Source organism: Trichoderma atroviride, chromosome 6, assembly GCF_020647795.1.
Source record: "Trichoderma atroviride chromosome 6, complete sequence".
NCBI lineage: Eukaryota > Fungi > Ascomycota > Sordariomycetes > Hypocreales > Hypocreaceae > Trichoderma > Trichoderma atroviride.
The window spans coordinates 1,774,933-1,800,162 of record NC_089405.1 but is presented as its reverse complement, the minus strand read 5'-3'; the positions used below and the strand labels follow the sequence as shown (position 1 = coordinate 1,800,162).

The window sequence follows — 25,230 nt, the reverse complement described above, 5'->3', positions numbered from 1 at the left end:
GGCGCTGTAATTGAGGTTGCAGCCCATGCTGGACAAGGCTCCATATTGTCAGAATTGCCTGTAGGCTTATGATTTGATTCTTCTTTCATTCAAATTTGTATAATATATACCTGCAGCTTTGGGCAGAGATGAACGGCATACCAAGACTCATTATTGCTTAGGACATGGTCAGCTCTTGGCGCTGGGCTAACAGCTGGAACAAGGTCCTCGTATGATTATATAAAAGGCTGTGCTCTATTTGAATTATCTATGCCATACATATCTCGTTGTAGCTTTATTAATATCTCTTCTATATCGAGATGCACAGATATACATCTCGTGATTCTTAAATTCATCGCATGCTTCATCTCGACGCAATTTTTACCCTCGTCACTTCCAAGGTTTCCGTATCCATCAACACAAATTCCTTCGTTTTCGAAAACGACGGCACCGCAATGAGTCGAACACTTTGGCCGTCAGGGCCGTGAATGACTCTGGTTGCAAACTCGGGCTGGCAGCCGACAAAGTAGACGTGGGGGCAGGTCTTGAGGACAAAGGGGTCATCTTCTTGGAATGGATAGCTCCCTAAAAGTTAATTTCATCAGTATTGAACCACTCCTGAAAAGAAGAAGAGCAGGGGCATAGAAAGAAGACAAGACAGATAGAGGAGGGAAAACATACATAATGTATCGGGTGCGGTGGGAGCACAGCACCTCCACCTGCACATGGCTTCCATCATGCCTAACCGGTCGTCGCTCTCGACATATTTAAACACATCGTCCACGTTTTGGCCGCCCGTGCCCAATATCCTCCATCCTTCTACCTCTGCTTCCCATGGATTTGTGACAGGGTCGAACCACCCAGGTTGTGATGCTGCCTTTGCGCCAAGTTCTGCTGCATAGGCTCGAGAAAGGGGAAACATGGCGCTGTGAACGGGTTGCTGAGGGTAGCTTGCGTTGGCGGGATCCTGAGCACCGGGGAGGAGGGTGACAGGGATGGAAGGCAGCAGCTCCGAGACAAACTGATCAAAGAGCTGGGATGGCACGGGGTTGTAAGCGCTGGCATCGTAGCCGTATTTCTTCTGCACCGTCTTCTTTTCGTCTTCATCTTCGCCGCCTTCGTCGTCGTCCTTTTCTTTGACGGTGGAAATAGAATTGCCGGCGATGATGAGCCTGCTGATTTGTGAAGCATTGGCCTGCTCGTCGGGGCCGAGTGCCTCTCCAAGCAGATACTCCAACAAAAGATCCAGCTCAAGATCGTATGACGCATCGGTACCGGAAAAGGACAGTCCTGATACGATGGCAATCTTCTTGCCGCCGCTCTGCAAAGGGCTGTCTGTCATTTCTGTATCCTCGCCTTGGGATTTGCCGCTCGCCGTGGGTGGTTTGGAGAGGGCCCAGCGCTCTGGCTGAGGGGCCAAATCAGGAACCTTCAGGTCAATGACCTCGAACTCGCCGTTTGTATTCTCGGTGCCCATAACGGCAATGATGCAACCGGTGACAAGTGGGATATTATTGAGCACGTCGCCAACTAAGCGGACACGGCCTGAGTCGTCTTCCAGCATGATCTGATCGGAGCCGTCGTCGGAGTAGTACTTTTGCGAGGAGATGGGCGCAGAAAGCCAACGCTAGCAATTTGACAAATTGATAGTTAGTATCATCCAAAGCAATTATAGGCATATGCTAGCCAAAGAGAAAAAAAGACTCTCACATCTTTGGATACATCCTCAAGGATGTTGGGCTTCAGCCGCATGTCCATGTAAACCGTTCCCGCAACCCAGCACAACTCGCCCTGCCGCACATCAAGCACTCGCTCAACCCTCGTGGCTCGCTCGCCGCCAATCTCTGTGCCCTCCCATGCCTTTGCAGCCACCTCTTCTACCGCGGGCTTGATCTTGGTGAGCCGCAAGAAGTACATGTCGCCAAACTGCTGCTTGTAGGATCGCTGCTTCTCCAAGGCGAAGGAATGGAGCGGTTTGTATGCCGACTCTGCTCTGATGGGCGCTTTCTGAGAGGGATCCCTTGTATCAGCGTTAGAATTGCAGCAAACAGGCTGGGGGGATGAGGACGTACGCCGGCGTCTGCAAGAGACTGGAGACATCTTCGAGCTTGACCATGGCGGCGGCTGTCAGCAGCTACGGCCGAAGCTTTCGTAGACTGAGATTTTTATTTAAATTCTATGCCCAGTGAGGCCGTCTTCGTGCTTCTTTGCGTGCGTATTATGTGGTTTGGTCGCGGATTGATTGTTCAAACTGTTGGCATCCAAGTGCAATCGTGAACAGGCTTAAGGTACAGCACTTTAGCTCTAGTGGTGGAAGCTCGACGCGCCTTTGCCTGCACGCACTTTTTCTGCGCTGCCCCGCGTCGGACGCGCGAGGTCACACACCAAGTAGCTGCCCTGTGCCTTGGTCACCATTCTCGCCATATGAGCGACCAAAGCCGGATCAAGGGTACATGGATCTACTTTTAGCTGTCTCGTCCATTAAAGAGGTAGCCCACTACGATGCCGCTAAGCCAGCGCCTTATAGGCCTAGACCCCTGCCATCTCTTTACTGCCCTCAGCGGCGTGTTCCGGGCTGGCCTTTTCAATTCGGGCATCAATTGAATGTTGTACGGAGTGTCGGAGCGCTCCGTAAGGCAAAACCCCTCCCCCCACCATACACCGATGAGCAGAGCGATCCCACTGCAAGGAGCCGAGAAAAGACGGCCAGCAGGCGCTAGAAAACTTCGCCAGTGGGGTTTCGATGTTTACAGGTGCCTATATGAAGCGGTAGCAAATCTGTTGGAGGCACTCTTCTATCTTTGTGACTCTTACACACACATATCAGACACCAAATCTTCCATTCCCTCATTCCTTGCAGAACCACCCGCCAAACCGCCAACATGTCGACTCAGCAGCCACCTCAAATCGTGACCAAGAGTCTCTCCTACACCTTTCCTGACTTTTCCACGGGCGTCCAGAACATCACTCTTGATCTGCCTCCGCGCTCACGAACGCTTCTGATTGGTGCCAACGGCGCTGGCAAGACGACTCTTTTGCGTCTTCTAGCTGGAAAGCGCCTGGCCCCGGGAGATTGCATCTCCATCTGTGGCGTCGATCCCTTCAAAGACGGCCTCGAAGGCGTCACGTATCTCGGTCTCGAATGGGTACTCAACCCCATCGTGCGCAACGACATTGGCGTCGTGGAGCTGCTTCGGTCTGTTGGCGGTGATGCCTATCCCGAGCGCCGTGACGAGCTAGTTGACATGCTTGATATCGACATCAACTGGCGTATGCACGCCGTGTCCGATGGTGAGCGTCGCAGAGTCCAGCTAGCAATGGGTCTTTTACGTCCTTGGACCGTGCTCTTCCTGGATGAGATCACTGTCGATCTTGATGTCTTGACTCGTTATGAGTTCCTCGCCTGGCTGAAGCGTGAGACGGAGAACCGGGAGTGCACAATCGTCTATGCTACTCACATCTTGGATAATCTGGCCGGCTGGCCTACCCATCTCGTCCACATGCATCTCGGCACTGTCAAGGAGTGGGACACTGCAGAAAACATGCTGCAGGCCGTTGATTCAAGTGTTGGGTCCACTGGCAATAGCCGTCTCGGAGAGTTGGTCATGGGCTGGTTGAGAGACGACCTAAAGGAGAGAGGACCGAGAAGCCAGGTCAACCGTGCTCCTGAGGGCAGGACCTATGGCTTTGGTGCCATCAAGATTGGAGGATATGGCGATGAGTCCAAGCAAAGGGAGAACTAAGAAGAAAAAAATTACAGTGCCTCAAGCACGAGGTCTCTCAAATCCACGGAGAAGACATTTTTCGTTGGAGATGATGCCTTCAACGGCTTCTCAGACGATACATGAGGTGGATCTTTTCTTTGTTATCATAAATGGGTCGGTGAGCACAGCATTCAACGGTGCACGGCGTTGCTATTTGGCGGAGGGGCAGGCCTCAACTCTGCCTTGACAGCCGGATCTCAGTTTCATTCTGTTTTCAACACTCTGGGATGGGATAGCTGATGGATAAATCGCATTTCTGGTTTTTTCCCCTTTTCTCTTCATTTTCCTGTCTTATTTATTCTTTTTGATGATACCCTGAATTTCAACCGATGGGATATAGGCAGCTGGTCTGTTTCAACTAGGCCTAATCAATATATCAATACAACGCCACCATAAAAAGGTGCAATATTTTTCCTTCTCCCTAGCTTCTTCATCTTCATCTATATAGACATCTTTGCCCGTGCTCGCGGTGTTGCATCCATTGAGTTCTTCAGCACTGTCATTGTGTTTTTCAACAGCTCGGCGATGCCACCAAGGCTCTTTTCCGCAAGTGATCTCAAAACTTCAATACGATAGTCTTGCCACGAAAGCTGTATACCTCCCGCGACAGTCAACTTGGAAAGGCTGTTTTGCGTCACTGGCCCGGCGTGCCTTGTCCTTATGGCGCTATCGCTGCTTCCAATGGCAGCATCCTCAAGATCTCGCACCGAGCGAATGCTCTGGAAACAGAGTACAGGCGAATATGACAAAGTAAGAAGTGAAGGCAGAGAGAAGGCCTTGTCCACTGAAGAGACATATGCCGTGAGATCGGCCACGGTAGGCCGTGGCATCAGGCAGCCGTGAGAATTGGTATCCGCATCGCTAAATGCCCTGCTTCGCCAGAAGCAGTTACATATATCCATGAGATACCCGTTATATAGGTTCACGTAGGCTCGGTCATAAGAGAGCGCATCGATTCGATTAGAGCCATCATTTCTTGCCTTTGTTGACATGGCCATTTCAAAGCCTTTTTTGTAGCACGCCAAGATGCCGCATAGACGGGACATGGTGGCCACAGAACTGCTGAACAAGAATGTGTAAATCAGCTCGGATGGTGGCAGTTCAATCCGTATATAGTACTTGAGAGAATCGTCATTGACGAGGTGGATCGCCTGTTCATAGAACTCGATGATGGCAATATTCACCGACTCTGTGGGAGAGGTTTGTAGAAGAGTGAGGCTGAGTCGCCCGGTGTGGCGTATCAACGCAGTGATGCTCGTATTTGCATGGGCTGGAACTGGATCGCTCGATTGTAATATGGCAGTCCAGTGACGGAGTATGTTGGTATATAGGCTTAAAATTTCTTCCTGGGAGCCTGGTGTATTATCCAAGATAGCCAGCTCTAGTGGTTGCAAGATGCGTTCATACAATTCTAGATGGAAGAATTAGCTTATATGCGTTGATGGCTAGAAATGTGATTTCGAGAGGAGCGGATACTTGCCTTGAAACCCTACAAGAGGAGTGAACGACAGAATCTGTAGAATGGAGCCATGCTGACCAGACCCATTCCATTGTTGGAAAAAAGTAGCAAAAAAGCCAAGGATAACGGGAGGTATAGACTGTCATCATGTATCAGCAACGGCCTTGAAAATAGACAGGCGGTAAATACGCCTACAAGGGCTCCAGCTTACTTTACTTTGCACCACAAATTCTTTCACGACATCCAAAACATCCCAGAGCACGGCCTCATCAGCATCGCCATCAATGACATTCTGTAGAACCGAGTTGAGCCAGTTCGCCACCCGTTGGTAAGCCTCTGCGTTTGGACGCAGAAGCAGTAGCTTTTGCAACAAGGGATCGGCGAGGACGGCCACAAGTTGGTTGGGTAGCTCTATCCTGTCGATATTCTGTACAAAGCCTGTGATGTTTTCGACTTCTTCCAAAGTCACAGAATTCTGGAGTAATGTTAATATACGAATGTGCATTGGAGGTCATGGCCATATTACCTCTGTGGCATGAGACGTGTGGACGGCCGGCACAACTCTGTTTCCTCGGCCTCGGCCAGTGGGGCGATTAACCCGGAAGCCATCGAGAACCGCTTGTGAATTCTTCTCTGCTTGCAGAGCATAAGCTTCTTGTACTTCCTGAAGCCTTTCTTTCCACGATATGTCCGGATGCTGAGGCAATACTGGTTAGTTCGGGTCAACTTGAATTGGTGTCATCGTCATGAACGAACCTTGAAAGCGGAGGCCCTGCCTCGAACTAGCTCTCCCAAGATGATTTCAGGATAATAATCTTTATAGACTCTAAGCAGGCCGATTAAATAAGGATCATTGGCAGTCTGCCGTGATAAGTTCAAGCTTTAGGAAAGAAAAGAAAAAAAACTAGTCAGTAATCGAGGTTTCCTCAAGCATAGCCCTATCCTTCCAATGAGATACTCACAGAGCTTGGATCCTAAAAGGTCTAACATGCTTTCTCCGTGTGATGAGTGCCAGTAAGTGGCAGAGATTTGGTCGAATCGCTGCCGTATTGAGCAAATTGAAGAGAAGACTGTAGGCTTGAGCGAACACGGCTGGGGTTTCCAGCACGTGGTGAATCATGATGAGCCATTTTAAAAGTGCTACCTGGATATTGAGCGAAGGCTTAAGTGCTCCGTGGCCAAGAGCACCAATAACACGAATGGCAATATCGCGGGATACTCTGGAGACAGGATACAGATTTCTAACTATGGCATTTCGACTCGCCTGATCAAGGTGGCTGGGTGTAACAACCAGATCAATAAGCTCGTCAAGTGCTTCCGGCAATAAGCCATTCTCGTACGCCAAAGAGGCCAGGCTTGCTACTGTAGGCCTGATATCTCCCATCCGGGACTTGGCTGGTAACTTGGCAGCTAACATAGGCACGGTAAGTAAATGCTACACAAAGGGGAGCATACTGGTCCACTCACCCGCAGCCACATCGCGAATGAGTGCGTCAATCTCCTTGGCTGCAGAAGACGACATATCCTCGTCATTCAAATGATTAAAATAGGAAAGAAAAAGCAGGACAAGTGAGCACTATGGCTGGTGGCGGTGGGCGAATGCAAGAAGCCAGATTGGTCCAGAACACGCTGTGGCGCGTCAGTCACCAAAACGAATCAAAAAACAAGGCGGCGCGGCTGCCAATTTGTCACAGTGGAGAGGTAACCATGAATAATGCGACAAGAATAAGAAGGAGTGCCACGTTTTGATTTGGCCCGCCGTCCGGCGTCTTGTCGAGCGGTGCCCCCAGCGAGGATGGCGATGTCGTGGTGGACTGGACGAATTTCTTGTTTGAGCCTGTGGAGAAGCTATCTAGCGCGTGCAGCTCTGCGGCCAAGGCCCATTGGACTGCGGCCGGGATGCAGCTGAATAGGAGAGTAGGAATAACAGCTGCGTTGTGTTGTGTTGTGTGTGTGGATAAGATGCGGCGAGTGTACGTGTAAAGGATTGATCGAGGCCTCGACGGGCTTCGACCAGTATGGAGTGAAACAGCGAGCTGTCGTGCGTCGAGCTAGCGGCAGCATTGCATGTCTGTCGTGTCACAGTGTGTCGCACTGTAGCTCTATGCAGAACAGGCCTTGAAATCAGCACCAAAATCAAATTCGTCTTGGAGCAATTCGCACAGTGTCGCCTAGGTGTAAAGCCCAACTGGGAACCTCTTTCATGCAGCTTGCAGTCCGGCTTCAATCCCGAGGTGTCATGGCGGGATATGGGATATGCGAGGCGTGAGAGATGTGGTCAAGATCGCCTCTTCTTAATTTTAACCGCTGTACGAATATGCAGGAAATAGCCGTTTCGCTCCATCGTAAGCCTCGGGGGCCTCAATGATCGCGACGTGGCAGGCATTGGTGCTGTGGTGTCATTGGACTACTGCAGGTACAGCTTTTACATATCAGGTCTCGTGGCAGGGTCCAGTGCCCATCAATTGGGATTTATATGCCTGTATCAGCAAATACCGCCCCTGCCTGCTATATGTGTCCAAGTAGTACAGTATATCAGTATTTGACTGGGCAACTTGGGTATCAGCGTCCAGATGGTGGGGTGGTCTCGGCCTGTGATTGCCCGTCAAGTAGATGGTTTGACGGGGAATAACCCGGAAGTTATGTATGAGTAACATCATTATTGATTCGTGATAAGCCCCTTCAATCTGCCGTGACAGGCTGAAGATGACAGTCGTAGATATCATTTAGCAAAGACGGATATGTACTAGCAAGTCGATCCGGGAACTAAGTAGCTCACTTTATTACTCTCCTTGGCAAATGATGCTCATCAAGGACAGTCACAGCGTCTTGATTTTCTGAATTCAACGCCTCGTGGAGCAAAGTCTCCTCCACACGATGCTATAGGAGAAGTATCTCGTAGACTCGCTCGTCTACCCTAAACTACTACCTAGAGAGCGTTCTTCTGCCCAGCATTGACCAGGTTCCTACCAAGCAGCCACCAAACTCCATCATCATGCTAATATCATGTGATAGCGTTGGTACTTGCATCAATCTTCATTTGGTTTTTCGTCTTTGCTAGCCTCAAGTAGCGAGTCTTTGCTGATGCTTGAAACCGCCTCTTGGAAAGTACCCCCTGCGCGCCTGCCCTATTTCCTCACCTGCCGCTCTCTCTTTCCGTTTCTGCGCTCAACACGCCCCAAAACAATTCCAGACTCTCTCCAAACCGCCAAGTAGATACTTCCCCTCTTCATCTCTCCCTGTCCGTGTTACCGCGATGCTCTTTGTCTCACTGCCGTACGCTTAGCCCGGCATAGACGCATTATACAATATTGTAAGACTTGGCTGCTACAAGCGGCACTACTCGCCGATCCTCGAAGCTCCCGCCGCCCTTCCCGGCCACCGGCCCCATCATTCCGGCATATTAGACCAGCGCTAGGCCGAATACATGCCTGCCATGCACTCTCTACGACTCAGTCTTGTACACATACTGTACGAGCAAACAACTACCTACAGTATGCATCGCATTGCATGGTGCAGCTTAAAAACAGCACAGTCTATGACTTGGTCACGACGCCTATCGGAAGGCATTTATTTTGAGTGGCTAGTGTCTGCCCAACGCAACATGGGCCTCGTCCGATTGGACCGGTGGTCATCATACAAGAGAGCCCCTTGCGTCTTTGCCTGCTTGCCGGATTGTATCTTATTGGCAACCGTATTGCAAGTGGGTGAGGCCACCCAAGACGTGAGATGGTCTTTTTTATACACGTTGTTACACTGCATGAAAACTACTATGGCGGTAAGACAGCAAAAGTGCGACGGGTATTTCAAGGCAATTGGGTAGTTTCTTAGGCTTATACAAGCTCTATCCGAGTGGATGCTGCGTCTTTGGCAAAGAATGGCTTCCCAGAATAGCCTTGGCCTTATCCTCTCTATCGTTTCAAGTCATGCTTGGACATTAGTCGTACTTACACTGCATCTTGGGTATCTACTTTGTATCTTTGATAGCTTTCTACTAGTACCTGCTTCACAAAACAGCAATATGCTGGCTTGACCACGTTCAGGCTAGGGCACAGCTTGTTTGGTGCAGTGTGTTTCTGGCAATCTCTCAAATAAGTGCTCTTGGTGGGTTGCTGAGCCAAGTGGCTCCCTGCTCCCTGTCTGTGTTTGCTTTTGGGCATCCTTATGGCCCTCGTGCCCTTCTTACTTTATTATATGCCTCGATTTATTGGCCAGTTTTTACGACGCAGCGCCTACCTTTGCCACTTTTGGCACGAGCCTTCTCCCTCTTTTCCTATTCCAATAGCTCGACCTGATTTGTGCCAGGGTCAGGGCCAGCGAAGCAAGACTTACAGAAGTTGAGGGATTTCGCACGGTGACAGCCGCGTCTCAGCCCCAATCTCGTCTAATGGACGCAAATTGCCAAATCCTTTGGTTACTGGTGGACCAAAATATGCAAGTTCGCCACACCTTACGTTGGGCGTGTTTGAGTTTTAGTTGTATCTATGGTCAATCCCACAAAACCCCCACGCGGAGTTGATCCCTACATTTCCTCCCCCCTAGCCTTCCCTTGGTGTGAGAATCATTTGTATCCATCGGATAGTCCTGGTCTCTTGTTCAGCCCAACCGTTGAATACTAGGCAAAATTAGGGCTATCCCTACTACATGTACTTATAAGGCATACTGAGCTATTTGGCATTGTGGCGCCTGGCGGTCCGAGCCTTGTTCTTATTCATTGCATCCACTGCTGTACGAGGAGGAGCTTTTGTCACGAAATACCAATCGACGTTTTTTTCTTTCTATTATTCCTCCGATTTATTGCACACAAGTATTGTCTGTCACATAATTTGGAACCGCTGGAGCAAGTATTGGGGGCTGTTGAAGTGCTGTTACATCGCAAGAACGCTGGCCTTTTGTCCAAGTCTTGTTTGTTTCATAGCCTAAATTGTGGCATCAGTTGATGAAGTCGCTATACAAGCCAAGGGTTCTACTTACTCGCCCCGTGTGATGCCTATAAGCCATCTTCAGAAGGCCTGTAGCATCCGCAAAGCTTGAAATTCTCCGTCTTCCCAGTCGACTGGCTATAGGAGCCAACATGTCCACTAGAGCATTCTGGCCTGGCGGAAATACGCCCAGCGCTCCAGAGAGGCCTACTGCCACAGTTCTTTGGGACTATCAGAATTGCATCCCACTCGTTCGAATTCCCAGCTGGGACAAACCTGTCACTCTTATAACCCCTGTCGTGGTACCGCCTGCTGGTAATGATCCCGCTGATAATAGGGATCCTTTTGAGATATTCGGCCAGTCGCTTACTAGTCGAGATATCCCCCTACGGCATGTTCCATACACCAAAAACCAGGGTATTACTGGTGTCCATGTGGCCTTCATCAGAAGATCAAAGGTCGTTATCTTTGTGATTAGTCATTTGGACGGTCCTGGGTTCCCGCTCCAGCTGGGATTTGCTGAGCTTGTGGCACAGATATGCGAATCGCGACCTCTCATAATCCTTGCTTGCTGTCCTGTTGCCGGCCACAACATCCCCAATGCCTATTTCAGGACGCTGGTACACGTTGCCGGATATGCCAACCCTGAGCTGCTGATTGCAGCCAACTTGTGTCTTGATGGCGGCGCGGGCTTCACAGCGCCATATGCAAACATGTCTATACAGAATATGCCTGTACAGAACCTGCCTGTGCAGAATATGCCTGTGCAGAATATGCCTGTGCAGAATATGCCTGTGCAGAATATGCCTGTGCAGAATATGCCTGTGCAGAATATGCCTGTACAGAACCAATTATTGGATGCCGAATCTGCATGGCCAGTCCTGCCCTGGGTTGCCGAACGAGATCTATTGGAAACATGCGCACTCTGGCAAGAATGCCTTCCCTACCCCTTTCATCTCAACCCAGCAACTCTAGAGTCTCTTTTGAAGAGAGATGGCTACGCACTGCACTACGTTGTACGAGATCCGGTTCATGGATCATTGGTTGGGTTTTGTGCGGCATTTGCCACTTTCGCAGACAGCTTCGATGTTGCTCTGGTAGGCTCTATTGCCGCCGTCATCGTGCAAACCGCCTACAGAGGACGAGGAATTGGCTCATTACTCTATAATGCCGCCATCAGCAGGCTCCAGAGCGTCAGAGGTGTGCGAAGACTGCACCTGGGGTCGACATTTCCTCGCCTGCTCTGCGGCGTGCCGGTCGATATGGGTTATGTGGACCAGTGGTTCGAGAGAAGAGGCTGGCCTGTCAGCACGCAAGGCCACCAAGGCCAGGGTGGCCTTGTCGCAGACTGGATTCTTCGATTCTTGGACCTACCAAGTATGACAGTTTATTCCACTGGCCTGGGATTCAGGCAGTGCGTCGATGGCGATGCCGAGCAAGTGTTGAGCGTCGAGCATCGCCAGCCTGCGACAAGTACTCACAGCCATGGCTGGTATGATCTGTATGCGCAGACATTGAGACAAGGATATATAGGCGATGTCATCGTTGCATATGAGAACGACACAATAGTGGCTACTGCCATCATTTACACACCTGGCGCACAGAGTCCAGCGGCAGTTGATATACCCTGGCCGGCAACATTGAGCAGCAGCATCGGTGGAGCAACTTGCATATGCATCAAAGGTGAGTCCAAGCTCTTCTCCCCCCCTCTCTATTATGCGTCATGTTACATCGATACGTATCCTTTGGCAGCTTTGTTTCATTGCTAATGATTGGCGGGCTAGACGCGAACAATTCACGAGAGATAATCCTCACTGAGCTTATATTCGCATGCGCTCGTTCACTGAGCCAACGGGGCATGACAGGCATGTTCCTGGACGGAGTATCAGCCGGTCAGCGAGAAATCATCCCGCTAGGTAAGCTTTTTAGAAATGCTGGGGCAACGATGACTTTGGAAAATTTCCTGACTTACACTGCCATAGGCTTTCAAAAGTGGATGCAGTACAAGGATGTATGGAGAGAGATGTCGACCACTTGATTGCGACTGAGACGATTGATCACGTATTACCATGGAACCACATTGTGCGGGTTGGTGGAGTGGGCTCTGAAGAGAATTTCTTTTGTATGTCGTTGTCTCGTAGAAGAATAAAAATGGATGGATTTGTTGAATCACGACTAAATATCAGATCGAGGCAAGGTTTGTGTGAAAGTGAGCATATAAATATATGAGGTAATTGGGTAACTAGATAGGAATTATGACCGCACAGCCAAGGAAGAAATTACTCGAGATGATAAACGTCTTTGTAAATTGGTATAAGTACTTGTACCTATATATATATAGATAGAGTAGTAGAAAAGACAGCAAATGACTTTCGATCAAAAGATACAACAAGGGCCAAACGTAGAGAAACAAAATTGACGACGAGGAAAACAAAAACTTTTAGACCCAGATAGATTTTCCACCTTCCTAATAGTGTTAAACGCCCACCGCTTCCCAAATCAGAGTTCTTCTATCTCTGATATCAAATCGTCATCGTAAAAAGAAAAATATAAAGTAAGAAAAAGAAAGAAGCCTATACGAGTACATGACGGCTCGCGCCTTGCAACAGACTGTGTGGCCCAGTCCGAATCGCTCTTTTTTCCTTTCGATTTTTTTTTCTATTATTGAAGATTACTGTTTTGTAGCCCAAAAAAATGTAGTAGTAGAAAAAAACATTCAACTGTACAATCCCTTCAAGCCCACTTCGAAAAGTCAACTGATTCAACGAGCGAGTCAATCCCATTCACCGTGCCAACTTCAGTGTCGTTCGTCTGGGCCGTTGATAGGATTGACGAGCGATGAGATGTCTGCTCGCTAGTGTTGGTGAAGAAAGTGGCCACGCTTGTCCTCCGTAGGCTGTTGAAGCTATCTCGCACGCTGCTACCACCTTGTTGAGCGGCATCTTGGAATGGCTGCAGAGGCTGCGGCTGGATAGGCATTGAATTGGCGAGGAGCGTTGGTGGTGACGTCGAGGACACAGAGCCGGGCTTTGGCCCGTGTTTCTCTCGCAGCCGCTTAATTTCTCGAAGACGACCAGTCCATGAGCTGATATGCTCGCCCTCTTCCCTGTTATGCCACACGTGAGAGAAAACAGATGCATTCATGGCAAGGAGCCGGATGAAGGCCGGGAGAGCCTTCAGAGAGACCATTTTAGTATCGGATGCTGGCGAGATCGATGGGAATCCGGGCTTGCTCATCACTTGCACGGTGTAGAATTTCTTCTGCTCTGGATTCACCTCCCTAGTGGCCAGGAATGAAGCTGGAGACGCTGGCGTAATGACAATATTGACAAAGTTGAACTGGCTGGGGAAAGTGTCGAATTTGAATGGAAGTCCAGAGTCGTTGAAGATAATATTGACAAAGTCATTACCAATATGCCGCTTTTTCGCCACGCACAGCGAATCTCGTTCAAGATTGGTTGGCATTTGCGTCGTGACATGGAAGACAATCTCAGTTACCCTGTCTCTCCAGCAGAATGTATACTGCCCATCGGTGTCGAATTCGCGATCCAGGCCCTGAGTATTGAAGTTTGCACCTTTAAGTTTAGTCAAGGTCCCAAGGCCGTTGAGAAATTCAAGGTAGTCGTCGCTTCCAGATACGTTTGCCAGTATCTCTGCTTCTTCAGTCTGGCCTTCACCCATGTAAATAATACCGACCTTGTGTCCATCCAGACTAGAAAGGCGATCAAAGACTCTAAGGGTTCTTTGAGTGACATCGTCGTCTGGCAAGGGAATGGGCCTCGCAGAATCGTGCGATTGCGGAATCGGAGACATAAGTTGCACCAATAAGTGACTGGGCATAATTGAGTTGGACGTAGGTTGGCCTTCTCTAGTGATGTCGACATGATTCTCTATTTGATGAGGAGGGGGAGGTCGGTATGACTCGCGGACAGTGTATGCCGACGTGCCTGACGGTTGTCTCTTGATGATCTGAGCCCACCCAGATGCTGTGGCCTGCTTGACGGTCACAATACTGTTTCCAATCAGCCACCGTTTGACTGCAATGCTGCCAAAACGATCTTCGGTGAAGTAAGGATCCTCTGCCGACTCATCAACATCTGCAAACGTGACCCTTTGCATAAAGTCTATCGACGTGACGGCGTGATCATCCATGGCATGCACAGGGCCATCCGTATCTGCAAACAGTTTCTTGACGATCCAGTTGACTTGGTTGACACGGTCGGGCAACTTGAGCGCCAAAAACCAGAATAGGATAACATGATAAGCCAAGGCGTGAACATATTGTGGAAGGTCGTCTGAGAGAGCGGGCTGCGACGTATCGGACGCCGCTGAAATTGACCCACCAGACATTCCAGACATTTGTAGCTCGCCCACATGGCTGTTCCGTTGCTGAATCTGTTTCTTTTCTCTAGCATAGTCCAGGTATCGGAAGCAAATTGCAAAGACAATTCTATACTCGTCTTCTCTGAAGTTGACGTATACATTGTGTAACCGACTCAGGCAGGCAAGAAATTCCAAAATGTGTACTGAAACAAACGGTTGCGTGATGATGGCGGCCATCTGGTTCAGCATCTGGAGCAACGACCTGCTTGTTGAAAGTGGCAACTCGTGACAGCATATCGACAGGGCGTGAATGCAACACTTGGCGCTTCTTTCCCAGGTAGAAATTCCATGGACAAACACTTTAACGATCTCGTCTTCATCCGATTTCTTAAAATGCTCATGGTAGCTGAGGATCATCGTTAGACTGTGATACAAGCAAATCGCGATATCAGCTCGGCGCAGGCCCAGGGCATTGGGGGGGCTCTTGGAAACTGTTCTGCCGGATCTGATCGCATACCATTTGGCGAAGTTCCTGTATCTCCTTTATAGCATCTCTAAAGATTGCATGATTGCTCAGCTGCGATGGCAGATGGACCAAGACAAAGCTGTATATCTCCCAGTCGCATCCTTTGAGCATATTCAAGACCGTGCTCAGCCAGGCCGATAGGCTGAGAGCACAGGGCTGATACTCTGTTCTTTCGGCTGCGTGCTCTTCGTCTTTCGTCTCACCTTCGACGTGAATATGAGATCTGAGAATTGGGCTATTCAAGGATGGGGCGGCTTCAGGCAATGCGTCTAGGTCTGGATACTTCCACATTTGACTCTGCCTACTTCCAGTCTGGCCTTGGCTAGCAGATACACCGCGTACTCCGCGAGATGACATGGTCGCTTCAGTTCTTGACAGACGAGCCATATTTGCCACTTCTTCGGCTTGCTTTTTGGCTAGCGAACTCTCTGTGCGAAACAGAACAGTAGCAGTAGACATGGCTTCTACGCTGTTATTGGTAATGAAGATTCGATTCGCCCAGTCAGCGCGAAGCCTAAAAAGCAGTTTCATAGCTGTCAGCCGAGCATCTATCTCGCAATGATCTAGCGCTGCAATGCTGACTAGCACGTTGAACAGCTTCTGGCTTTTATCGTTGTGGAAATTCATAAGCCGCATAAACATACGGACATATCCCCTCGTGACAACGTTTGATGGCGACTGTTCTAATGGTGATCTCGTGTGCTCAGCAGTCTCTGATGAACCTGGCCGTACTAGAGGCGATGTAGGCGATGTAATGGGTGATTTTAGTCGATTGCTGATGACAATTGCTCGCAATGCATTGATAACAAAGTCAAAGAGATCTATATCGCACGAAACAACCACCGAGGTCATAAACGATATGACAGCGTCCAGGACCAAGACGTCTGCTTCCTCAGCAATGTTTTGGAGTATGCTGTTGGCAAGGCGAGGAATAAAGTTCTGTTCGTCTCCGTCGCCCACCAAATCAACAAGATCGTAAGCATCCATCATAGCTTGCAGAGCTCGCAGCCGCGTATCCGACGAGCGGCTTCGATTATTGAAAAAGCCGTCAAGTACAAGAGCCAGATTGGCTTCCCATTGCAGGTCCGACGGAGAGCAGCACCTGAATTCTTGGAAATAGTCAAGAACAGTACATGCCGCGTTGTCGGGAAGAAGTTGATGCACGCTAGCGAAGAACTTGATGACCGTTTGCCTAGGCACAGAGTCACCCGATTTCTGTTTCACCACAACGTCAAGCCGAGCGATGAGCAGCTGTATTTCCTCACAAACGAGGCTATCCATGGACTCATCACTTGGCCGTTCACCTGCCGCCGGATCAGCGGTTTCTTGAATCCTGCGATGGCATTCCGCTGCCGTGTCCAGCAGAGGAGACCAATCCTCCTCGAGGATCAAGCGGTGCAATTGCCCATTCTCATCGCTGAATAGAGAGTTGATGAGGCGAAGGATAGCATAGTAGATCCTTGGCGATGACGAGATTTTGAGGGTGTTGGATAAGCCATCGGCCAGAAGCGCATATGGAACAGGGGGGATATCCGCTTTGCTTAGTCTTGGACAGGAGCCTCTGCAGGACAGCGAGTGCGCCTCTAAAGTCTCGCCCCATGTCTTTGCTGCTGACTTCATTCGCTGATGGGTTGCGCAGAACATCGAGCAAAATACGGACTGCCGCCTGGCCATTGTGCGAAAGGCAGAGATTCGACAGGGTATTCCAAGACTCGTCATTGAGGTTCTGAACAAGGCAGAAGATGGAGCTGAGGACTTGGATCGTGCTCTTGAGTTTGCTGCTGGGCACGGAACCAAAAGTTACAATGGCATCAATGACGGATATACAGGAACGCAAATCCTCTTCAACACTAGTACTCATGCAGATATCGAGCAGACAATCAATTAGGTCCGATATCGACTTCTCATCCGCGGGGTTGAAGTTGAACTTGATGACATCCAGGATGAAGGCAAAGAGCTGCGCGAAATTTTGGTCTTCGCCAGTTGCAGCGGCTTTGTTCTTGGAGCTCCTTTGCCCGCGCGCGGCCTGGGAGGCTCTTCGCGCGGTACGGGCAGCATTATATGCATCTTGAAGCCACTTTGTGAGGAGGGGGAGCAGTTCATAGTCAAATCCAGCCAATATTCTACCGCGGTTAGTCAGGTCTACCAGCGCGGCAAGCTGCAGATGGAAATCGTCGGGATTCGCCGGGGCGGCCACGGTCTGAAAATACTCTTTCCGCTCCAAATCTGTGGAAGAAGAGTGCTTGACACATTCCGTCAGCAGCTCCCAGCCGGCCTGCCGCATCGCATTTGGCTTGCTCTGCTCAATCAGATCCTTGGCAGCATACCATATCTCGAGGACGGGATTGAGTGGGTAGCCGCTAATGGCGAATTTAAGAGTGTTGGCAGCCGAGATGCGCTCGGATTGACTGCCATGCTTCAAAAGCTCGAAAGCATCCATATGGTTTGCGGATAGGCCGCGAGAGCTTATTGGCACGGCATTACTGAAGTCGGTTCTTGGGAGCGCCGCCGTCGACGACGAGAGCGGCGGCGGAGACTTGGTCGACTTTGAGCCGGTCAGGCCACGGAAGACGCTGGCGATGCCGCTGGGGCGTATGGAATCCGGCGACGAAACATCCTCTCCAGGCTGTGGGGACATGTGCTCGTCTTAGAAGGTCTGAGGCTTGGCTGCGAAGAGGGACTATGCTAGCGTGTAAGCATATGAAGAACTTGACTTAGTCGAACAAGGCCATGCAAGCGGGGGGATTGGAAGGGACATGAGGTAATCGTGTAGCTTGGATATCTCGCTGCCGCAAAGGCGCTTGCCAGAACTCGCCGGTACGAACCGTTGGAGGGTTGCGCAACCGGAGCAGGCTATGATGGGAGTACCGCACTTGGCCAAAAACAAAAAGACAGAATCAACCACTCACTCCTCGAGGACCATGTATCCTGGACAGGACATCAAGGTTCCCGCAGGTATATGAAGCCAGAAAGACTATGGCGGCAGCAGCACGTGCGCAGAAGGAGTACGTTCGCAAGCAGACAGAGCTGTGAAGTCGGTGGTACAGCGTAGAAACAATGGAGGCAGATCGGTTTCGCAGGCGAGGCAGGGAGAGTGTCGAGGTTGGACGGTACGCCAAGAGGAGTCGCTGTTCAGCTGTGGTCAAGGACGCCGGACTGGGTCATCGGTCGGAACGGCGAGTTGGAACTGGAACTGGAATCGAGAGCAATGCCGAGCTGCAGCGCATCTGTAGAATGTTGTGATATGGGCGAGCCAGCAGAAAAGGGTGTACAAAGTTTTTTTTTTTTTTTTTTTTTTGCTTCCCTTCCCTTGAGGTGCAGGACGGCGAAAGCTATTGGCGTAGGGCAGGTCGTGCAGGATGCAGGATGACGGAGAGCAGCAGGCCTTTTCATTTGCTCAGGAGGCCTTAGGTAAGGGCCCTTGGCGCCCTCGAGCTCGCCCCAGCAGCTTTTCCTGCCAGCGACAGCCTGGGCACGGGCCTCGGCCTAGCAGGTACATGCACCGAGACCGCGCCAGCTGCACATCACTGATCGCTGGCTCTGCCTTGTGGGCGGCGAAAACGCCCTAACGGCGCCCTAACGGCCTCCCAACCCGCCACTAGATGGCGGTTCCGCCCGCCACGCCTGCGGGCAGCCACCTGATTGCAGTCTGGTGCCAAAGGGCTGAAGCAGCTACTTGGTAGCACGCACGTCAAAACGCGGCCTGGAGCTCCCTGTCAACGATGGCGATGAATTCAGGCCTTGCTGATGTGAAAATGGGTCAATCCCTACAAGGTTACGAGAGTCTCGCTCAAGTACCTCTGCGAGGGTCTGTACACTACTGAATACAATTTGAAGTCCTACCCCTTCAAAACTACCTAGTGGTACAAGCATCTTCTGAAGATGGTGTGCAAGGCGGCAGTGTATCGTTGCCCGAGACAAAACTGACGGGGGTGCTGATGCTTAGATAGATTCAGCGGCAGCTACCCGCGATGCCGATACATGCATCCAGCTGACGGCTCTGCTTCTCGACCAGTCATCTGGGAAGCGAGAGGGGCTCCACTGTCAAGGAATGCGGCGAAAGGAGACCTTCGTTTCGGGTGTTGAGCGTATTGGCGAAGACGCTCCCTCTCCTTTCTTTTCTATACCCAGGCATGGTTACATGTATATCATGGTTATATCCCCTTATCAGCCACGGCATCTGTCACGGCGTCTGTGAAAGAGAGGCTGGCGTACTGAAAGATCCAAGACAGTCCCTCACACTGTGCTGTGGCATGGGTTGAAAAGGACGTACGACCCTGGATGCTCGTTGGCATGAATTTTCTCGCCGAGTATGGCATCGACCGTCTCATTGTATCATCACACGATACGATGGTAGCAACGCCAGCCGTTGGTGCCTACGTGTACCTAGCACTGCTACCGACTCATTAAGAGTTATTTCAGCAAAATACAAGTCGTGGATGAAAATGACAGAAGCGAAAAGAACACAGTAGATGTAGCAGAAGTATTAATCCATGGTCCATCTTCTGCGCCCATGCTCTCTGCCTCTTGCGCTATAACAGCTCATAGTTGTTTCCATGTCATTCTTGCTTTTGAGCTAGCTTAGACACTATTGCTCTCGTATGTATAACTACATGTGCTCTCGTCACTTTTATATGATGCCCATAAATCTTTTGGCATCAAAACGCCGTTAATAGCAATTAGTCGAATGAGAGTTCACGCAAATTTGAACATGCTTCAGAGTATCTTCTATCCAAGCCCAAAATCCGGACTTATTCTCTTGTTGGGAACCCCTGAGTCAATAAAATGCACTATCCCCTGAAACTTTGCTTTTTCTAATGGCGTGCTTCAAGATCAAGCTATTTAGACATGGAGTTTCTGGCATTAGCGTACGATTTTCAGGCCATTCTCTTCCAACTAATGGAAAGGAGTAGTAATGGCCGATTGATGGAGAATCGTATAGCAGTATTTAGAGGTGGCTACGCGTCCATGTTTTACTCCTTTATTAACGTTGAAATAACACTCCCTGCTGTTCAAATAAAATTAGCAACCGGGATAGTCTGGAAGCACCCATCGCCGATTCCATGAACTGTTGGGCGAATAGAATTGGCGTAGCCCCTAGTCGTATATTAACGTGAAGGCTACGCTATGTGTTTGAGCCTCAAGCCTATGTAATTACATATCAATATGTAAGCTCCGAATATGACGCCTTTCATAGCTAATCCTTCTTCATATAAACTCCCTCTTGCATGATCTTTGCTCAAGGGTAGCTTCGCGGATATGAATTATGCTTCTGTATAAGGTCAAGGAGAGAAAAGATTGTTGTAATATTGACACGATTGCGCATTCAAAGGCGTCTTGATGAGAGATGGCCATATAGGCCGTGATCAAAGCCATGACTCGAAGGACATGGTGATGCTCCCCCTAGTAATTGTAGCATCTCGTATACCTGTCTAATCACCCAATAATCAGCAACATCGACCAAGACGACCTCGATTTCAATTTGTTCTTACCTTGTCGCTCCTCCCTCTCCACATTGTTTAATACGCAGATACAAACGCAAAAAAGAAAACCAGCATCCCAGGAAACGAGAATTTACTTCTTCGCCTTGTTCTTCTTCGCACCACCAGTCCGACTACTCCCCGCCCCAGCCTCTTTACCCGCCTTCAGGCCATCCACATACTCCTTCATGATATGATGCAACTCCGGATTCTTCCTCGCCAGCAGGAGCACATCGTCTGTGGTGACGGTCGTCCTACCGGCATGATTACAGAAAGTTTCTAGGTCGACGGCGACATTTTCTGACAAGTAGCAGTAAGACGAAGTGAGTCTCTCTTCTCTCTCTCTGTGCGTGTATATATATATACGTATAAAGCATGAGATGCTCGGTGAAAAAAAGGCCTTACATACCAATTTGATTCCAGACCATTTCGGTCAAAGCACCAATAAATTGTGGTGTCGCATTGCGGTCGCGTTTCAGAGATTCTTCATCGACGATTTGGCCTATGGCGTACCAGAGGGCGGATTTGAGGCGCTGGTGGTGTTTTGCAGTGAGCTTGTGGTTGATTCATTCAATGTGAGAGGGGCAGCAATCAGTTCTTCTAATCTTACCTCGCGATCATGCTCGGGTGTGGTGTCGGCCATGTTTATTGGAAAGCTGCAGTTCTAAGCTGCAATCGATGGGAGTGATGGAGAGAAACACACGAGGTTTTGTAGGTGAATCTAACGAGGGATGGGATTGAACGAATGAATGATTGCATGTCACTAGTAAAAGCGCGTCGCGGGGCTGTGGCTGCAGCTGCACCGATACCCATTAGGCGCTAAACTGATGAGCGCTAAATCACCGCTGGGCATGGCATCGTTAATATCAACGATTTCTTCCTTTAGGCAATAGCATCTCTCAGTCATAAGGTGTGTATGAATCAATGATATTTAAATCAGTGCTGCTTTATTTACTTCATAATAGTCGTAGCTTCTCGCTTGTCTTTGATTCAAAACCCTTAAAACCCTTGCGTCGCGCGCATTATATCCTATCCTATATACCCATCCCTCGAATCCAAATGGTCCCATAAAGGCGCCGTATACACAATGGTATAAATAAACGACAAATATCGAACATGGTTCTATACGTTTAGAACAACCCTTTCAGTGCCATATTCTTTCTATGTAATTTGAGCGGGTTTCTTCGTGTAAAGTGACAGGCGGTTACCCGCGCCACAGTACTCTAGGTCGTTGCCGCTGCAGAGCATGTTGCAGTTGGACGCGGGAGCCTCCAAAGAAGACGGATCAAGAGCGTTGCCGCAGTAGCATTCGCTGCCATACTCAGTGCCAAAGTACTTAAACTCATCGCAAAACGTGGCACAAGCTTCATTCGACATGGTACCTGCAGCGCTGGCAGAACCAGTCAGGGCACGGGTGCCGTTGCCTTCTGTTTGGCAGCCGACGAATACAAAGTCACCAGCAGCAGCGGGCTGCTCGGGCGAGCCGCCAGTAACGTTGGGGTTGATATAAAGCTCAAGACGGTTGCTGGCTCCGCAGTACTCGAACTGATTGCCAGCGCAGGGCATGTTACAATCGGCCAGAGGTGCAGTTGCGCTGGTGCTCTCGAGGAAGCTACCGCAATAGCACTCATCACCGTACTCAGTGCCAAAGTACCTATAATCTGAACAGAATTCAGAACAGGCTTCGTTCGTCATGTTCTCTGCAATAGTGGCATCCTGGGCCAGAGCACGAACGCCCTCACCTTCCGTCCAGCACCCCACCAGTGTATATGGACCGACAGTGGGCTCGTGAGTTAGAGTGCCAGTGGGAGAGGGAGGCTGAGTGACAGTTGTTGAATAAAGCTCAAGACGGTTGCCGGCACCGCAGAACTCACTGCCATCGCCAGCGCAAACCATGTTGCACTCACCAATAGGGGCTGCCTCACTGCTCTTGGCCAGCGTGTTACCACAATAACCTGAGTCGCGCATGAGTTAGTTACAAAGTTCAATAAGACGTATATAAAAGCCAGATAAGAGACACTCACATTCTCGACCGTATTCAGTTCCCCAGTAGACGTAGCTACTGCAGTAGTCCTTGCAGCTTTCCAAAGTCATCGAGTCGTTGGAGTATGAGTTGCCGTTTAGTGCACGCACGGCATCACCCTCCGTCCAGCAAGATACCATTACATACCCCCCCAACCGTAGGACGGTGAGTGGGAGCAGCAACTGTCGTAGTGGGAGGCACTGTTGTTGGAGGCACTGTTGTAGGAGGTACTGTCGCAGGAGGTACCGTCGTAGGGGGGTCAGAGGTAATCGGGTCGCTGGTTGCAGGCTCAGATGTAGGGGCAGCAGAAGTGGTGGCTGGAAGAGTTGAGATGCTCGTCGAGCCAACAGATCCTGAATCGCCGCCATTGCATGTGGCAGGATTGGCAAAAGCACGGCAAGTACCACCGATGCCTGTAAGGGCCTTGAAGCTATCAGACTGGTCGCCGCTGATGACATCGACGTATCCCTCGTAGGCTAGGCCACCCTGAATGGCGTAGTCGACATTGAATAAAGTATAAGGCCCGACACATTGACCTTTTTGGAGGTCAAGCGTGGTATTTTGCAGGAGGGGAATAGGGCTACTTGTCTGGGGAGTCTTGTACCAGATTCTGGCCTGCGCACCTTGGCTGAGACGGTCGTTGCGAACGGCAGCCACAGCAGTCAGAGCACCAGAGGATCCCAGGACGCAGCTCTGGGGAGCCTGGAAGACGATTGCATCTTGGATGGGATACTCTTGGCCGTTGTTGTCGTAAACATCCTTGGTGCCATCGGCGTTGTTAACAGTAATGGTAAAGGACGAGATACCAGACGTGGCGAGGATGTTGGCCGCAATGGGATAGAAGTTGAAAGTATCGTCGAAACCTTGGCTAATGCCCTGAACGGTGGCGGTGACAACACAAGAGCTGAGGCCACAGTCGGTGGTGCCCTTGCGGTTCTTATAGGTGATGGTTACGCTGGATATGCTGTTCTGTGCAAGGCCAGTGGTTTTGACGCGGATGTAACCCGTGAGCTGAAGGGTGCTGCCGCCATTGATGAGTGTCAGCTGCATGTTTACAGGCTTGATCTTGTAAGGCACGATGGGGTCGGACAGCTTGACACCAGGAGGAACAACTTCAATCATCTTTTGCAGCACAGTCTTGCAGACAGAGGTGAAGCTGTCGGCATCGGCCAAAGCCTCCATGGTCTGGTTACCATCGGCATTGAATACCTTGAAGTCGGAGTTCATGCCAAGCTTGACCGAGGGACCGACAACAAGAGGGTTTGTGGTATTCCCAGACAGATACTCAGTTACGACCTTGTTGTCGAAAACGGCATCAGTCGAGTCAAGGCTCCCTTCGCCGTCGGCACCGGTCCCGGTGGGAACAAGAGTGGGAAATTCGGTGTTGTGAACACCACCCAGAGTGTGACCACAGGCAGTGACCTGGATCATTTCCTCGGTATTAAAGCCCATGCGTTGAAACTGCTGCTGAAAGGTAAAGACTGAGTTTTGGGGCTGGGGCACGCCCACAGGTCCCGCCTGGGTGGCATCTATTCGGCCAACGCGAATTGGGACAGAAGGGCCGCCACAAGAGCGAACGGATGTATAGACGCCCAAGGCAATCAAATCTGCCAAAGAAGATCGAGGAGAGAGGTAAGGGCCCATAAACTCCAGCGTCGTCTTGTGGCCCGGACCGGTGTTTTCACCATCGTTCAGCTCGTACTGGAGCGAGGCGTCGAGGCCACCAATGCCAAAGAAGGTGTTCGCCGTGGACATGTCGTGGAAGCCGACACGGAGCCACTCGGCAGCGTTCTGTCGGCCGGGGCCCGAGGCCTCATTGGAGCATGGGCTCACAGTGTCGGCAAATTTGCGTGCGCGGAACGACTGAAGCTGGGTCATGATCTCCTCAATCTCGTCTATTGCGTTTGGCCATGTGGGATCAGCACGAGCTGAGCCAGCCAGGCCGAGGAGGCCCAATAGGGCAGCAGTCGACTTCATGGCGGGATGATTTGGGAGATTTCCGCCCAGATGCCCTTTTTTTTGTGTCGATAATATCGAATTGGTATAAACCAAGAGCAATAAATAATCAAATTGAGGGTATAGAGGAGAGGGCGGCGTGTCAGCAACAGCTAAACTCAAGGACTGTTGTTGTGTAACCTCCTCTATCGACACACACACGCACACGAGCGAAGTGTGGATGGCCTCAAATCCCAACCAATCGAGCGGGCAGACTCATGTCTTTATAACGAAGAACAGGAACCAGAAGCAGAAGCAGAGCAAGCGGAAAAGAAGGACATGGCAGAGTTTGCCGGAGGGGGGGCGTGAGGCTGCAGCAGAGTCGTGCGATGGATGCTGCAGCTCTGCCGTTTGTCGTCCATGGCGTCGTATAGCTTCACAGCGTCGAGAAGCAGCGCTGCAACGCTACGGCGCCGCAAAGGCCCCTGTCCCTTGCCCTCAGCCCGGAGTGGCGGCATCGCGGCCCTCGATTGGAGAGATGCTGACCGCAAGGGTTGGCGCGCTCAGGTGGTTCTCGTATTTCTGGCAGCCGACCTGCATTAGCCACGCCTGCAGAAGGGCCCTCATGCCAATTCCAGGCGGCCACAGCAAATTAACGTGCGCCGTGCGCTGGGAACAAAGGATAATCCACCCCGCCGGCTGCTTGGCCCAACCTTTTGGCTTCTGACCCCGGCCGTTGCTCGATTGTTTGTTTGTCTTGGGACTTGTAAAATTTGTTTTTCAATCCTCTTTGATACCTGATCCTTGCGGGCTGAACAG

At 50.4% G+C, this 25,230-nt stretch overlaps 10 protein-coding genes across 10 annotated transcripts; 2 read left to right on the top strand and 8 right to left on the bottom strand.

The window, feature by feature from the left end:
* Window positions 1–2: 2 nt before the first annotated feature.
* Window positions 3–2,412, bottom strand: TrAtP1_013367 (uncharacterized protein). Its single transcript, XM_014093327.2, has 4 exons — window positions 2,052–2,412; window positions 1,690–1,999; window positions 661–1,606; window positions 3–564 (listed from the first exon to the last, which is right to left on the bottom strand). The coding sequence occupies exons 1-4, from the start codon at window positions 2,093–2,095 to the stop codon at window positions 344–346; spliced, it is 1,521 nt and encodes a 506-aa protein (XP_013948802.2). The 5' UTR covers window positions 2,096–2,412; the 3' UTR covers window positions 3–343.
* Window positions 2,413–2,465: 53 nt separating this feature from the next.
* On the bottom strand, window positions 2,466–7,217 carry TrAtP1_011170 (uncharacterized protein). The gene is made up of 7 exons (XM_014093325.2): window positions 6,670–7,217; window positions 6,165–6,612; window positions 5,959–6,082; window positions 5,729–5,899; window positions 5,414–5,677; window positions 5,224–5,341; window positions 2,466–5,154 (listed from the first exon to the last, which is right to left on the bottom strand). The coding sequence occupies exons 1-7, from the start codon at window positions 6,722–6,724 to the stop codon at window positions 4,184–4,186; spliced, it is 2,151 nt and encodes a 716-aa protein (XP_013948800.2). The 5' UTR covers window positions 6,725–7,217; the 3' UTR covers window positions 2,466–4,183.
* Window positions 2,862–3,722, top strand: TrAtP1_011171 (uncharacterized protein; the record flags this gene model as incomplete). Its single annotated transcript, XM_014093326.2, has 1 exon — window positions 2,862–3,722. One exon carries the CDS (start codon window positions 2,862–2,864, stop codon window positions 3,720–3,722), a length of 861 nt encoding a protein of 286 aa, XP_013948801.1.
* Window positions 7,218–10,955: 3,738 nt separating the features above from the next.
* TrAtP1_011169 (uncharacterized protein) lies at window positions 10,956–12,284 on the top strand. The gene is made up of 3 exons (XM_066114998.1): window positions 10,956–11,807; window positions 11,909–12,040; window positions 12,107–12,284. The coding sequence occupies exons 1-3, from the start codon at window positions 10,958–10,960 to the stop codon at window positions 12,160–12,162; spliced, it is 1,038 nt and encodes a 345-aa protein (XP_065971095.1). The 5' UTR covers window positions 10,956–10,957; the 3' UTR covers window positions 12,163–12,284.
* Window positions 12,285–12,857: 573 nt separating this feature from the next.
* On the bottom strand, window positions 12,858–14,864 carry TrAtP1_011168 (uncharacterized protein; the record flags this gene model as incomplete). Its single annotated transcript, XM_066114997.1, has 1 exon — window positions 12,858–14,864. One exon carries the CDS (start codon window positions 14,862–14,864, stop codon window positions 12,858–12,860), a length of 2,007 nt encoding a protein of 668 aa, XP_065971094.1.
* Window positions 14,865–14,895: 31 nt separating this feature from the next.
* TrAtP1_011167 (uncharacterized protein) lies at window positions 14,896–16,254 on the bottom strand (the record flags this gene model as incomplete). Its single annotated transcript, XM_066114996.1, has 1 exon — window positions 14,896–16,254. The coding sequence occupies one exon, from the start codon at window positions 16,252–16,254 to the stop codon at window positions 14,896–14,898; it is 1,359 nt and encodes a 452-aa protein (XP_065971093.1).
* Window positions 16,255–16,384: 130 nt separating this feature from the next.
* On the bottom strand, window positions 16,385–17,611 carry TrAtP1_011166 (uncharacterized protein; the record flags this gene model as incomplete). Its single annotated transcript, XM_066114995.1, has 1 exon — window positions 16,385–17,611. The coding sequence occupies one exon, from the start codon at window positions 17,609–17,611 to the stop codon at window positions 16,385–16,387; it is 1,227 nt and encodes a 408-aa protein (XP_065971092.1).
* Window positions 17,612–20,050: 2,439 nt separating this feature from the next.
* TrAtP1_011165 (uncharacterized protein) lies at window positions 20,051–21,196 on the bottom strand. Its single transcript, XM_014093322.2, has 4 exons — window positions 21,064–21,196; window positions 20,863–20,986; window positions 20,466–20,753; window positions 20,051–20,405 (listed from the first exon to the last, which is right to left on the bottom strand). The coding sequence occupies exons 1-3, from the start codon at window positions 21,094–21,096 to the stop codon at window positions 20,548–20,550; spliced, it is 363 nt and encodes a 120-aa protein (XP_013948797.1). The 5' UTR covers window positions 21,097–21,196; the 3' UTR covers window positions 20,051–20,405; window positions 20,466–20,547.
* A 418-nt stretch (window positions 21,197–21,614) lies between these two features.
* Window positions 21,615–22,547, bottom strand: TrAtP1_011164 (uncharacterized protein; the record flags this gene model as incomplete). The annotated part of the gene is made up of 2 exons (XM_014093321.2): window positions 21,615–22,408; window positions 22,478–22,547. 2 exons carry the CDS (start codon window positions 22,545–22,547, stop codon window positions 21,615–21,617), a joined length of 864 nt encoding a protein of 287 aa, XP_013948796.2.
* Window positions 22,548–22,590: 43 nt separating this feature from the next.
* On the bottom strand, window positions 22,591–24,453 carry TrAtP1_011163 (uncharacterized protein; the record flags this gene model as incomplete). Its single annotated transcript, XM_066114994.1, has 1 exon — window positions 22,591–24,453. The coding sequence occupies one exon, from the start codon at window positions 24,451–24,453 to the stop codon at window positions 22,591–22,593; it is 1,863 nt and encodes a 620-aa protein (XP_065971091.1).
* Window positions 24,454–25,230: the final 777 nt, after the last annotated feature.